Source organism: Dermochelys coriacea, chromosome 14 (assembly GCF_009764565.3).
Source record: "Dermochelys coriacea isolate rDerCor1 chromosome 14, rDerCor1.pri.v4, whole genome shotgun sequence".
NCBI classification, from domain to species: domain Eukaryota; kingdom Metazoa; phylum Chordata; order Testudines; family Dermochelyidae; genus Dermochelys; species Dermochelys coriacea.
The window spans coordinates 36,500,162-36,513,139 of NC_050081.1; the positions used below are offsets into that span (position 1 = coordinate 36,500,162).

The 12,978-nt window shown below is 58.8% G+C and overlaps 2 protein-coding genes and 1 pseudogene across 7 annotated transcripts in view; 2 read left to right on the forward strand and 1 right to left on the reverse strand.

The window, feature by feature from the left end:
* ATAT1 (alpha tubulin acetyltransferase 1) overlaps positions 1 to 8,986 on the forward strand; it is a 34,684-nt gene extending 25,698 nt beyond the window's left edge. For 3 of the 6 annotated variants that reach the window (XM_043496868.1, XM_043496867.1, XM_043496864.1), the window contains 2 exons: positions 240 to 572; positions 8,855 to 8,986. In XM_043496868.1, the coding sequence (XP_043352803.1) occupies positions 240 to 572; positions 8,855 to 8,912 (391 nt within the window). In that variant the 3' untranslated portion in view covers positions 8,913 to 8,986. Of the gene's footprint in view, positions 1 to 239; positions 1,096 to 2,903; positions 3,481 to 8,854 lie in introns of those variants that run through there. The other 3 variants (XM_038371944.2, XM_038371942.2, XM_043496865.1) reach the window with 2 other exon arrangements.
* Positions 1 to 12,978, reverse strand: part of LOC119842653 — a 1,040,433-nt pseudogene that overhangs the window by 554,377 nt on the left and 473,078 nt on the right.
* On the forward strand, positions 8,903 to 12,594 carry C14H6orf136 (chromosome 14 C6orf136 homolog). Its single transcript, XM_038371343.2, has 5 exons — positions 8,903 to 9,364; positions 10,364 to 10,452; positions 10,869 to 11,069; positions 12,058 to 12,127; positions 12,260 to 12,594. Exons 1-5 carry the CDS (start codon positions 8,903 to 8,905, stop codon positions 12,416 to 12,418), a joined length of 981 nt encoding a protein of 326 aa, XP_038227271.2. The 3' UTR covers positions 12,419 to 12,594.

The window sequence follows — 12,978 nt, forward strand, 5'->3', positions numbered from 1 at the left end:
TGCTGGGATCCCTCCCCGTGCTCCCCATGCCACCAGCATCCCCAACTTCTGGGACTCCTCTGTGATCCCTCCTTCTCTGGCTTTTGTTCCTCACATGGCCCACCTCCCTCATTGCTGGGAGCCCTCCCCTCCCCCAACCCTTGGCTTGTGCTCCCCACGTCTACCCGCCACCACACTCCAGGAGTATTCGAGGGGACACACCCCCGGCACTGACTGGTGCCTCCCTCTCTCTATGTCAGGTTGGACAGCACAATGATCACCAGCCAGGAACCATCACATCCAGCTCCCCTACCCCAGCCAGGTGGGACGGTCTGTCACTCTGAGGGCACCTCCCCTCCCACCAAGCCGGCCCTGATGGACAGGACTAAGAACCCAGGCGTCCGGGCGGCCCCAGAGTCAAAGCCCCCAGGCCTAGGAGATCCTGTGGACTGCTTCCCTCCACAGCCCGGCAGCAGGTGGTACGACCCAGCCGGGGTGCCATGGGGGAAGCGGCCATCTTGGACAGTAGTGGGTGTGTCACGGGATGCCCGATGGATCCGCTACAAGCAGGAGTATTGCAACACCAGGCCCTGGTGAGCAGAGGGGCAGCTAGCACTAAGCCAGCATGGCTGCAGAGCCTCAGGCCCACAGGCCCATCTAGCCCAGTATCCTGGCTCCTTCCTACTGCGACCAATGGGCCCATGTTGCTTGGTATCCCAGTAAAAGCTTGATCTTCTACTGGCTGGAAGGATTCCCCTGAAATTCTACCTGGTCCATCCCAGCCCTTGGTGGCTTTGGTCTGGAAAGTTTGGGAAGGGGTGTCACATGAGGTTTTGGAGAGAAAAGGAGGCCCCATGCCCGGGCACCAGCCTCCTTCCCCCCCCCCATGATGTTTTCACTATCGTTAGTACTGGGGGTGGTTGGCAAGGAGAGAGGAGCCAGGGAGGGGGTCACTGCGTGGAGGGCACAGAGCTGGAGACATCAGGGAGCTGGGCAATGGGAAATGTTCTCTCTAAACTCATGTTTGGATGGGAAATTGGGTTTTCGACGAGATGGAATTGTTCTGTGAAAAAGTGACTGCACCCTGTGGGGAATTTCCATTCCCTCCCCGCAACACCTCAAAAAAACCCGAAAATATTTCAATTCTGGAAGGCTGCCACAGTGCCTCATGGGTGTTGTGGTTCAGTTTACTCCTGTCCCCATTGTTGACTATGGACCAGGCTCCCTGGCTGGACTATGTCTTCTGTGATGCATCAGCCTCTCCTCACCAAGAGACTGTGGTGAATCTGGGAGATGTAGTCCCATTAGGAAGCCCAACCTAGGGAAGAATTTGGGGGCATGAGAGACCTGAACTACCATTCCCATTATGCAGCATGACCAGGGGCTCCCATGATGCAGCCGCCTCCGCTCTCGAAGAGCTCACGGTTAAGGCTGCATGCCTGTCATGGTCACGGAGGTCATGGAAATCACAGTGTCTTTTGCAGTGGCCTGTGTGGCTGGCTCAGGGGCTGCCCTGGGCCAGCAGCAGTTTGGGTGTGGGAGCGGGCTCAGGACTGGGTCAGGGGGTTGGGTTGCGGCGCTTACCTCGGGTGGGGGGACTCCCCGAAAGCAACCAGCATCTTCCTCCAGCTCCTAGGCAGAGGGGCCAGGGGGCTCTGCACGCTGCCCCTGCTTGCAGGCACCACCTCTGCAGCTCCCACTGGCTGCAGTTCCTGGCCAATGGGAGCTGCAGAGCCAGAGCTTGTGGCAGGGGCAGCACACGGAGCCCCCCTGCCCTCCCCCTAGGAGCTGCAAGGACATGCTGGCTACTTCTGGGGAGCTGCACGGAGCCAGGCAGGGAGCCTTCCAGCCCTTCCAACCCCCGGGGCACCAGCGGGGATCCCAGGCTGTGCGCTGTCACCCACCCACCCCAGCACCCATGTGGGTCCCAAGCCATCCCACCAGCACCTCCAGTGCCCCCGGACTGTCCCCCACCCCCAGAGCACCTGCAGACCTCTGGCCCAAATTTTAGTTAGGGGTATAGTAAAGGTCATGGACAGGTCACGGGCCATGTATTTTTATTTACTATCTGTGACCTGTCCATGACTTTTACTAAAAATACCTGTGTCCAAAAGATAGCCATATTCATGGTACATCATGGGAGATGTGTACATTGGAAGCCCAGCCTACAGCAGAATAACCCTTCTGAAGTGCAACTCCCATGATGCATCTGCCTCTCTTCCCCGAGAGACTGGTGCATCATGGGAGATGTAGTGCAACCAGGGAGCTGGGCCTAAAGACTCCTGAACTACAACTCCCATGAGGCACTCTAACAGCTTGTCCAAATCAAAATATTTCTCTTTTCAGACTAAATGTTTCCTATTTGAATTTTTGCTGAAAGATTTTCACAGGGGACTGCTCTTCTCCCCCACCCCCTCATTTTCCAACTAATTCTGGATCAAATGCTGCCATGGGTCATAGCAGAGAACCCAACTGCCCTGCCCAAGATATATTCCTATGGGGGTGGGACATCTATGGGGAGGAGATCCCCCTGCCTTCCTGCTCTCTGTCTTTCATCCCTCATCTAGACACCATCATTCATCTCTTTCTCAGTCTCTCTCTCCTCCAAGCCTCTCAATGCCCCCCCCCCAGCCCACTCCCAGACCCCCACTCCGTGGCTGCTTCTTGTGGGGCGTTAGAGTCAACGTTAATGGACGGGGTGGGGCCAGAGAGGGAGGGGGCGGGATCAATGGAAGATTCTCAGGATAGGGGCTATGAGCCTGACCAGATAGCAGGGAGCCACTGCCCCTTTCCATGGTGCTGGGGAGTCCAGGCAGAGAGGAGTGGGATCCCAGTACGGAAAAGGACAAGCCCCCGTTGGTTGTTTGCATATCCTGGTTATTTAGTGCCACGGGGGTTTTACATTTCCATCCCGCCGGTTCTGGCCTCTGCACCTGTACGATGGTTTTAACAGCGGCAGGGGGTTGGGCCTTTTAAAGAGAATGAAGTAAACAAACCAGCGAACAGATGGATCTGCAACCCTCCCCCATGATGAGCGCGAGATCTTGTTATTAACCTGAAGCACAGGCACCCACTGACTTCATTAAGCATGTGCTCGCTTGCTTGCAGCATCATAACGGTTTGATTAAAGCAATTACAGGCAGGATCCTGAGAATGGGATCTGGCAAAAACCCTGGCAGAGTCTTCAAGAATGGCTTTGAGCAGGCACTTGACACAGGATTTGAATTAGAAGATGGTATCGATGGATTTCTTCAGAGCAGGGGTTGAGTGGCATTGTGTGCCAAGGAGCACTTTTTTAGAGGACTGGGATTTTGTGCATTTTTAGGTTTCTCGCTAACTATTTTGGTCATTTTCAGGTATTTGCTATTTTAATAGATATCTGTATTATCGGATGAAGCCATGATTTATGGGCAAGCGTGCCTTTAAAAAAAGAATTTCAGGTCAGAAATCAGCTCTTTTTAAAAAAAATTAAACAGTTTCACAGACTCACAGGACTCGTGCTCTCTCTCGGCTCTGTACGGTCCCTGGGAGGAACCCCCTACAGTGTGACAGCCCTTCTTGGGGGTCCACTCTCTCTCGGGGGTTAAGCCGTAGGCCCCTCATCTCCTGGAACCGCACATCTCTGAGCCTTCAGCACGCCTGTCTCTTGCCGTGGGCCCCCTCAAGGAGTCCACTCGCTCTGGACCCTGGGGCCTCCATACCCAGAAGGAATAATGCATCCCTAATCTCCAGCCTGCAGTCACTCTCAGCCAGCATAAAATAGGAGGGTTTATTGAGTGTCTGAACACAGCATAGGAAACTCTCAGGGCCTCAGGCCTGGTCTCCGTCAGCACAGTTCATCTCGGTCTCTCCTGCATCCTGGTGGCTCTGGCTGCTCTCTCCCCAGTCCAGAAGCCCCCTCCTTCCAGCCGACTATCCTATATCATCTCCCCCAACAGCTTCTCCCCTATCTTTTGTCTTCGGTCCCAGACAAACAGGTTGCTTGGGCCTCCTCTCTTCTGTCCTTTGTTCTCCACTGGCTGGAACCAGTAGAGTCAGGCACTGGGGTCCTCTCTCCTTAGCCCTTTGTCCTCCCACTGGCCAGAACTGGCTGACTGCCAAGCTGAGGTAGGCCTCCTGGTCACCAGTCACTAGGATCTCCCATCTCCAGACAGTTGTCTGGGGTCTCAACTGCTAGACAAGGTCACACCTGGTCCTATGTAACAACAACCCCCCTCTCCCACCACCTCGTTAAACACACAGCACACAGGGAAACTGAGATCCTCATGGTATTCATGCAAAACTCTTAAGAAAATCCCCCACTTCGTCACACACATGTGGTGTGTGTGTCTGTGTGTCCCTGATCTCCATGCTGGAGGGACTGAGACCTGCTCTGTGTGTGTGTCTGCCAACTGCAGTCTTATTATTTTTTATTAATTGTATTGTGGTGTCACCCCATTGGGCCAGGGTGCACACACACATGATGGAAAGACAGCCCCTGCCCCGAAAAGCTCACCACCCAAGTCTATGATGCACAGCCAGCCCAGGGGGCTGGGACAGGCAGTGCAAGATGATAGTGAAAAGATGGTGATCAGTCTGATACATGCAGCTGTCACAACACAGAAGGCACCTGGCTGTTCCCATGGCTCTGCATGGAGTTGAGGGGGAAGAATGCAGGGTGGAGGGGTAGGAGCGTGAGCTGTGGTGCTGGGGGTTCTGTCCGTGGTCTACGGACAGAAAGAAGCTACTGTTAGGACTGCATCCTGCAATTATTTTAATCCTCCTCCTTGGTGGGGGTTTAAGGCCATGTGTTTGTACAGCGCCTGGCACAGGCAAGGCATGGATTATGAAAGGAAATCCAGGACGCCGCCACAATATATGAAGACTATATTAATTATTATAATGATGAGTGGGAGTCTCGTTCCCAGAGGGGGCTCTGTCACAGAGTGTGGGAGAGTCAGGGCCCTGCACCCACCACTTCCTGGCTTACTTCTCAGCCAGCCAATAAAACAGAAGGTTTATTAGATGATAGGAACACAGTCAAAACAGAGCTTGTGGGTACAGAAAACAGGCCCCCTCAGTCAGGTCCATCTTAGGGGGTAGGGAGGCCAGACCTAAGTTCTGGGCCTCCTCCTGTCTCCCCAGCCAGCTCCAAACTGAAACTCCCTCCAAACTCCCTGTCTGTCCCCCCAGCCACACACCCCGGCTCCTCCTCCAGCTTTTGTCCAGTTTCCTGGGCAGAAGGCATCACCTGGCCCCAACCCCCTCCTGAGCTCAGGTTACGAAGGGTGATCCTTTACAGGCTGGCCCTCGAGTATCATCCCTCAGTGCAGTCACACCTTTATCTCCCATCACCATCTAGTATTAATGCAGACAGTAAACTCCCATGCAACATTATCAGGTTAATACTCCCTACTCTGTCACAGGCCCCTCCTCAGGGAGGGGGACCACACATGGGTGGGATTCAACTCCCATACCACCCATAGGGAGACCTGGGGGAACAGATGGAATGAGAACTACAGCAGCAGCCCGTTGAGGCTCTTTCCCCGCCCTCCAATGAAGTCCCGCCCACCATGAGTTAAGCCCCGCCCCTCTGTGGGCAAAGCCCCTCCCTCCAATGAGGCCCCACCTCTGAGTGGCCCTGCCCCAATGAGCCCCTCTCCCTTTGGGAGGCAAGCCCCGCCCTCTAATGTGCCCCCCCCCTTTGTGTGTTTTCAGCCCCTGAATGGGTTAAGCCCTGCCCCAAATGAGCCCCTCCCACTTTGGGAGGTAAAACCCGCCCTCCAATGTGGCCCTTCCCACTGAGCCTGTTAAGCCCCGCCCACCAATATGTCCCCTCCCCTATTATGGCTAAACTTCGCCCCTGCGTGGATTAAGCTTCTCCTCCTAGCTGAGACGCCTCCGTGAACACTGCCTCTAATGCGCATGCGTACAAGCCCGCACTTTCCTCCCCTTTTGCGCCTGGGAGGTATCAGTGCGGACGAGCAGGTCTTTTGGACGCCCACCTTCCTTAGTGCGCATGTGCTGATCTGCTCATGCACAGGCGCCAGCAGGACAGCCAACGGGTTTTGTTTTTTTAAATCAGCTCCCCATACGCATGCGCTGTCTGGTCGCCGGACGGTCACCTTCCCGGCGCGAGGAAGAACCGCTCTCCTGCCCCGGCGCGTGCGTAGTGCCGAGAGACCGCTGTGTGGGAGGGGCGGCGCGTGCGCATGGCGCCTTTCCGGACGCTCGGGCTTTTCAGTGCGCCTGTGCGCCGCGCCCGTTGGTGGCGGCGGCGCGTGCGCAGTGGTCTCGCCGGCTGAGCGGAGCGAGGGAGCAGCCGGGGCCGCCCCGTGTGTCCGTCATGTACCAGCGGAGCCGGGCCGTGGCCGGGCGCCTGGGCCCCGCCGCCCGCTGCTGGGGGCCGCGCTGCCGCTGGGGCGGGGCCCGGTGGGGACAGGGCGAGTCCCCGCGCTGCTGCTACCGGGCGCGGCAGCAAGTGAGCGACGGACGGGGCGGGGCCAAAGGCAGAGGGGCGGGGTTAGGGGCGGCCTGAGGTCAGAGGGCGGGGCTGCGATGCTGGGGTGAGGAGGGGGCATAGGGCAGGGCTGGGGTGGCCTAGGCTGGATCTACGGAGGATACGTGGGCTGGGGGCTGGGTCTATGGGGGGTGCATGGGTTGGGGGGTGCAGGGGCTGGGTCTATGGGGGGTGCATGGGTTGGGGGGTGCAGGGGCTGGGTCTATGGCAGGTGCATGGGTTGGGGGGTGCAGGGGCTGGGTCTATGGCGGGTGCATGGGTTGGGGGTGCAGGGGCTGGGTCTATGGCGGGTGCATGGGTTGGGGGGTGCAGGGGCTGGGTCTATGGCGGGTGCATGGGTTGGGGGGTGCAGGGGCTGGGTCTATGGCGGGTGCATGGGTTGGGGGTGCAGGGGCTGGATCTATGGCGGGTGCATGGGTTGGGGGTGCAGGGGCTGGATCTATGGCGGGTGCATGGGTTGGGGGTGCAGGGGCTGGATCTATGGCGGGTGCATGGGTTGGGGGTGCAGGGGCTGGGTCTATGGCGGGTGCATGGGTTGGGGGTGCAGGGGCTGGGTCTATGGCGGGTGCATGGGTTGGGGGGTGCAGGGGCTGGGTCTATGGCGGGTGCATGGGTTGGGGGTGCAGGGGCTGGATCTATGGCGGGTGCATGGGTTGGGGGTGCAGGGGCTGGATCTATGGCGGGTGCATGGGTTGGGGGTGCAGGGGCTGGATCTATGGCGGGTGCATGGGTTGGGGGTGCAGGGGCTGGGTCTATGGCGGGTGCATGGGTTGGGGGTGCAGGGGCTGGGTCTATGGCGGGTGCATGGGTTGGGGGTGCAGGGGCTGGGTCTATGGCGGGTGCATGGGTTGGGGGTGCAGGGGCTGGATCTATGGCGGGTGCATGGGTTGGGGGTGCAGGGGCTGGGTCTATGGCGGGTGCATGGGTTGGGGGTGCAGGGGCTGGGTCTATGGCGGGTGCATGGGTTGGGGGGTGCAGGGGCTGGGTCTATGGCGGGTGCATGGGTTGGGGGGTGCAGGGGCTGGGTCTATGGCGGGTGCATGGGTTGGGGGTGCAGGGGCTGGGTCTATGGCGGGTGCATGGGTTGGGGGTGCAGGGGCTGGGTCTATGGCGGGTGCATGGGTTGGGGGGTGCAGGGGCTGGGTCTATGGCGGGTGCATGGTTGGGGGGTGCAGGGGCTGGGTCTATGGCGGGTGCATGGGTTGGGGGGTGCAGGGGCTGGGTCTATGGCGGGTGCATGGGTTGGGGGTGCAGGGGCTGGGTCTATGGCGGGTGCATGGGTTGGGGGGTGCAGGGGCTGGGTCTATGGCGGGTGCATGGGTTGGGGGTGCAGGGGCTGGGTCTATGGCGGGTGCATGGGTTGGGGGGTGCAGGGGCTGGGTCTATGGCGGGTGCATGGGTTGGGGGTGCAGGGGCTGGGTCTATGGCGGGTGCATGGGTTGGGGGTGCAGGGGCTGGGTCTATGGCGGGTGCATCGGCTGGGCGCTGTGTCTGTGGAGGATGATTGGGCTGAGGGATGCATGGGCTGGGAGCTGGGTCTACAGAGGGTGCATGGGCTGAGGGATACATAACTGGGAACTGGGAGTGCATAGGCTGGGGAGTGCAGGGGACAGCAGAGTGCAGAAGTTGGGGGTGTGGGGGTGCCAAGGCTGGGGTCTGGGGGTTTGGAGGATGCTTGGTCTGTGGGGCTGTAGAGGACTGGGGGGTTGCATGGGCTTGGAGAGGTGGAGGGTCTGGGGTATGTGCCTGGGCTGAGGGATGCAGAGGTTGAGGAGTGCAGGGGACTGCAGGGTGCAGAAGCTGGGACCTGGGTGGTGTGCAGAGGCTGAGGTTAGGCATTGCATGTGGTGAGGGATGCAGAATGCATGGTTGGGGCCTGGGGATGCAAGGCTGTGGCCGGTGCAGGGGCTGGGGCTGTAGGGTAATGAGGAGGGGTATAAGACCTGGGGGTTGGGGTAGGGGCCAGAGGAGTGGAGGGGCAGTGGTGGTGACTTTGAGTGTAGAGGATACAAGGGTAAGGACTGTGGTTTGGCTGGGAATGTGGGAAACAGGGTCGTGAAATCCATTCCTCCGTAGATTAGGATCAGCTCTAGAGAGAGCTAAAGGTGTAAATCTTTTCACTCTTGCCTCCTGGTTATGTGTTATCCCCACCCCAGGATTTTGGGGAAAGTTTGGGGGTACACATGAGATTGTTCTGTAGGGGATTGGCTATTTTGGGGGTAGGGAAAGGGGATGTGGAGCCTTTCCCCTCTTGGGGGTACTGGCTCCAATCTGCCCCCAGATTGGGGGCACTGGGAGATGGGGCCCTTACAAGGGAAAGGCCTACAGCGGAATCTCTGAGTGGTGTCAGTCTCTCTAATCCCTTCTCCCTTCCAGGACCTGGTCTCCTGCTGTGAGAAGGCCCCCCAGGCGCTGGGCCCACCCATGGCCCTGAAGTTCCACTTGTCACTGGTGGAGCAGCAGGTGGAAGCTGCCAGGATTTTCCTGTTGACACCACCAGGGGCCAACTTGGTGGGTGGTACCTTCCCGAGTGCATCGGAGCAGAAGCTGAGCCTGCATGAGCTGCTGCAGGGCCTGGAGCAGGGGCTCCCGCGCCGGCCCACTGCCCTCTCCTCTCTGGAGGGCATGGAGGCCTCTATCACCACAGTGGATGGGCAGCGGGAGGACGACATCACTGTGCGGGAGGGCACTGGCCTGGACAGCGACTCCCTGGACTCTCTGTACAGCCTGTTTTATGGCAAGCCCTGCTGGATGCCCTGCCAGGCCCTCACCCCCTTCCAGGCCACTGCTGGCACAGCCAACAGTGTCACCTCTGGTTTGCCCGGGAACCATGACCCCAGCATGGAGGAGCACCTGGCTGTCATGTATGAGAAGCTGCAGCATGAGGTACGCCACGGCCCGGATGCCTGTCCCTTGCCTTTCCCTTGGGTGGGCTGCCTAGATTCTGCACCCCTCATTCCCTGTTCTCCCCTGCCTGCATGCCTGGCTTCTCCGTCCCTCGTTTCCCCTGCCTGCTGCCTGGATGCCTGGATTCTCTTCCCCATCTAGATCCCATCTCTGCTGGACACTTTTCCTGCTAGCATCTGCCAGCCCCAGGCCTGTAGGGCGGCTCCTATTTCTGTTCCTCCTTACACAGCTGAACCTTCCAGCCCTCTGGGCTCTCCATAGCAGCACCATGTGACCTGCCGGGTGCTTTGAAGAGGTCACACAGCTGCAAGGGTCCTCTGAGCTCAGCCTGAATGAGGAATTGGCAGGAGCCTTGCACTCCAGGCTAGGGAGACCCCTTCCCTCCTGGGGGCAAAGGGAATCCATTGTTGGGGCAAAGAGGGCATTCCTGGCAGGGCAACCCCTCCCCATGCAGCACCCCCTGCCAATCTGCTTCAGCCCTGCACTTCAACACATGCCCTTTAGGGGGCAGAGGAGGGCGCACATCAGTCCCTGTCCTGTCTGCTGAGGCTGCTAATGAGGGTGTGGGCTAGGGCGGCTTCCCTATACACAGGCCCCATGTGCCACTGGGGGATCTTAACTCTGTCAGAGCAGCCCCTGAACCAGCCAGTAGGGGGCATCTTGCCAGGGTGTGAGTATGGCATGATCACTTGAATTACAGTAACACCTAGAGGGCCCACCTGATCAGGGCCCCAGTGCACCGGGCACTGCACAGACGCACAGCGAGAGACAGGCCCTGCTCTGAAGAGCTCACATTGTATATAGACAAAGGGAGGATTACTCTCCCCGTGGTCCGGGGAACTGATGCCCAGAGATTCGTGTCTTGCCCAACAGCACATTGAGTCAGTGGCTGAGCTGGGACTTGAACCCGGCTCTCCTGGCTCCCCGCCTGGTGCTTTCCCGTGGCCTGCCTTCACTCTCCCCCTCGTCCTCCCGCAGCTGCCGAATTTCTTCCTGAAGGTACCTGACTACGGGATCTACTCCCAGGATGTGGAGTTTGTCAACGAGATCCTGCACTTGAGAACTCGGTCAGTGCCAAGTCAGGGGTGGGCAGTGGACCAAGCCTCTTGTCTTGGGGGTTGGGTGGCAGGTGGGATCAGCCCATTTTTCCCATGGGGGGGAGTGGAGGTTAGGGGCTGTGCCACCACTCTTGCTGAGGGAGAGCCGTCCCACTTTCCCTTGGGAGGGAGGATTGACTCAGTTCCTCCCACTGGGGAGGGATGTTGGGGTGGCGGGGAGATGAGACTATGCCCCTCTGAGGATTAGGCCTGTCCCACTCTTGGCCTGGGGGCAGGTGGGACCGGCCCATTTTTCCCACAGGGGGTGGGAGGGCTTGGACCGGCCCATGCTTCACCTGGCCCACGGGTGGGTGCCACACTGGGATCCCCTCAATCCAGAGACCCCAGCCTTAGCCTGACAGCTCTCCCCCTTCCCTCCCCACCAGGGGCCGAGCCATGTACCAGCTCGCACTGACTCTGTGCCGCCTCGTGGCCTGGAACTACTTTGCCAACATGCGGCTGGAGGTGCTGAAGCTGACGCAGCACCCCGAGAACTGGAGCATCCAGGCCCGCTGGCGCATCACGGGGCTCCCCTTCCATGTCCTCATGCTGCGCTTCTACAAGAGGGACAAGAGAGAGCTGTACAGGTGAGAGCCCGGCTTGGGACCCTGCACCCAGCCTCCCTCAGCGGGTGTGGTTAGCATGGCTTGGCTGGGGGGCTGTTGTACGGATGCTCCCTGCTCCTGTCTCTCGTGAGCTGTGCAGCCACTCCTGGGAGTTGCCCTTTCTCCTTCCCTGCTGGGCTTTGCAGGGCCATGACCTCCCTGAGCCAGGGCTAGGGCCTGTTTAACTTCAGCACAAAGCAATGCCCCTGCTGACCTCAGAGATGGGCGAACTTCCCAACCCCAAGGACTGCTCCCCCAGCTAATGGGGTCTTCCCTGGCTGCTCCCAGTGTGGGGGGGATGTTCTCTCTGCCTCCCAGAGCCACTGCCTCTGAGCTGCTTGAAGCCCTAGGATTTGCTATTCCCCTGGAATAAGTCCCAGTATCCTTCCCCCCCCACAGCCCTTAGAGCAGAGGTTCTCAAACTGGGGGGGCAGGCCCGTCTGGGGGAGGGGGGAATTATGGGGGGGAGCCTTACTGCACGTTTTACCCACAGCAGTGAATAACTAGCAAAGCCGATTCAGCGCTTCTCAAGTTGTGGCCCACTTGACATCCGTAGGGCCATAGGGGTAGTACTGGATGCGGCCCACAGTGGTAAATAGGTTGAGAACCACTGCTCCAGACATATCAGGCCCTCACTGGCGCTGTGCATTGTGACGGATTTCTGTTCAGCTTGCAGAGCGTTATACAAAGTCACAGCCATCTGTATGTTAACTCGTTTGCTACCAGGCGGCATGCACATTTAATTGTCAGCATGGGCCACAATTGCAGGTTTGCGTTTGCTCTTATTGCAATGGATCGTTGGCTCCTTTGTGCAACAGATACAAAAACCTCAAGTGACAAGGCGTGATCACAAAAGTTTGAGAACAGCTGCCTTAGAGATACAGTGCCCCCCCCCCCCCAACCAGGTCCAGAACCTCCCCAATAAGCCTTGCACTAGATCTGACTGTCCTTTATTATACTCCACTTCCAGGACCTACGATGCCTATTCCACTTTCTTCTTGGACTCCAGAGGGCTGATCCGCTGTCACCGGATAGACAAGGTGAGTGCTGGGGCAGGTGGCTTTGCTGTCTCTGGGAGCAGAGCCAGGGCACTACTGCACAGGGTCCGGGCAGATGACCCATGAAAGCAGCTGCCCCAGCGTTTAACGCCTGCCCCTCTCCCCTCCATGCAGCTGATGCCGTCCCAGCCACCTGTGGCCAAGGTGAAGAAGTTGCTGGTGGCCGCCCTGATTGGCTTGGGCCTGTTGGAGCACAGACCTTCCCTGCAGCTGCTCTTATCTGCCCTGGCTGGCAAACAGCAGGGGACGCCAGTGGGCTACAGGGACAGCTGAGCCAGCCCTGGAGGAAGCCAGGCTCAGCCTGGATGTTGTGACTCTTGTGAGCTGATGTTGCCTTGATGCACAAAGCCTGGCCTGCTGCATGGTCTGTGCCCTGCCCCCTCCCTGCCAAGCACTGTAAAGAACCACTTGTAACTTAACTGTACATAATAAAGCCCTGTGGAGAGATGGCTGGGCTGGGGCCAGTGGCTCTGCAATGGCAAGGAGCTGGGGGGAGTCTAGGCCTGGAGAGAGCAGGTGCTGTGGAGTCATAGGGAAGCTGTGGGACACCAGCATCTCGCTGGTGAATGGGGGAGCTGGTATTCAATACATAGGGAGGGCTTATAGCAAAGGAAGCACCTGGGGGTGAGAATGGGGCCTGTTTAATCCCAACACAAAGCAATGCTCCCAGCTGACCACAGAGACAAGGCAACTTCCTTGCCCTTAGGGCTGCTCCTCCCCTGATGGGATCTTCCCTGCTCCCAGCTCAGTCCTCCCTTGCCAGCCATACATGGGTGGCAGAAAAGGGTTGACTACTGAGAGTGCATGGCAACCCCCTGCTGGCTACTCTAACA

Excerpts from the sequence above, each read along its gene's own strand:
- C14H6orf136 (XM_038371343.2), top strand. The coding sequence starts at position 8,903 with ATGGCCCTGAAGTTCCACTTGTCACTGGTGGAGCAGCAGGTGGAAGCT. Across the intron at positions 9,365-10,363 it reads ATGAGAAGCTGCAGCATGAG|CTGCCGAATTTCTTCCTGAA; the intron begins GTACGCCACGGC and ends GTCCTCCCGCAG. Across the intron at positions 12,128-12,259 it reads GCTGTCACCGGATAGACAAG|CTGATGCCGTCCCAGCCACC; the intron begins GTGAGTGCTGGG and ends CCCTCCATGCAG.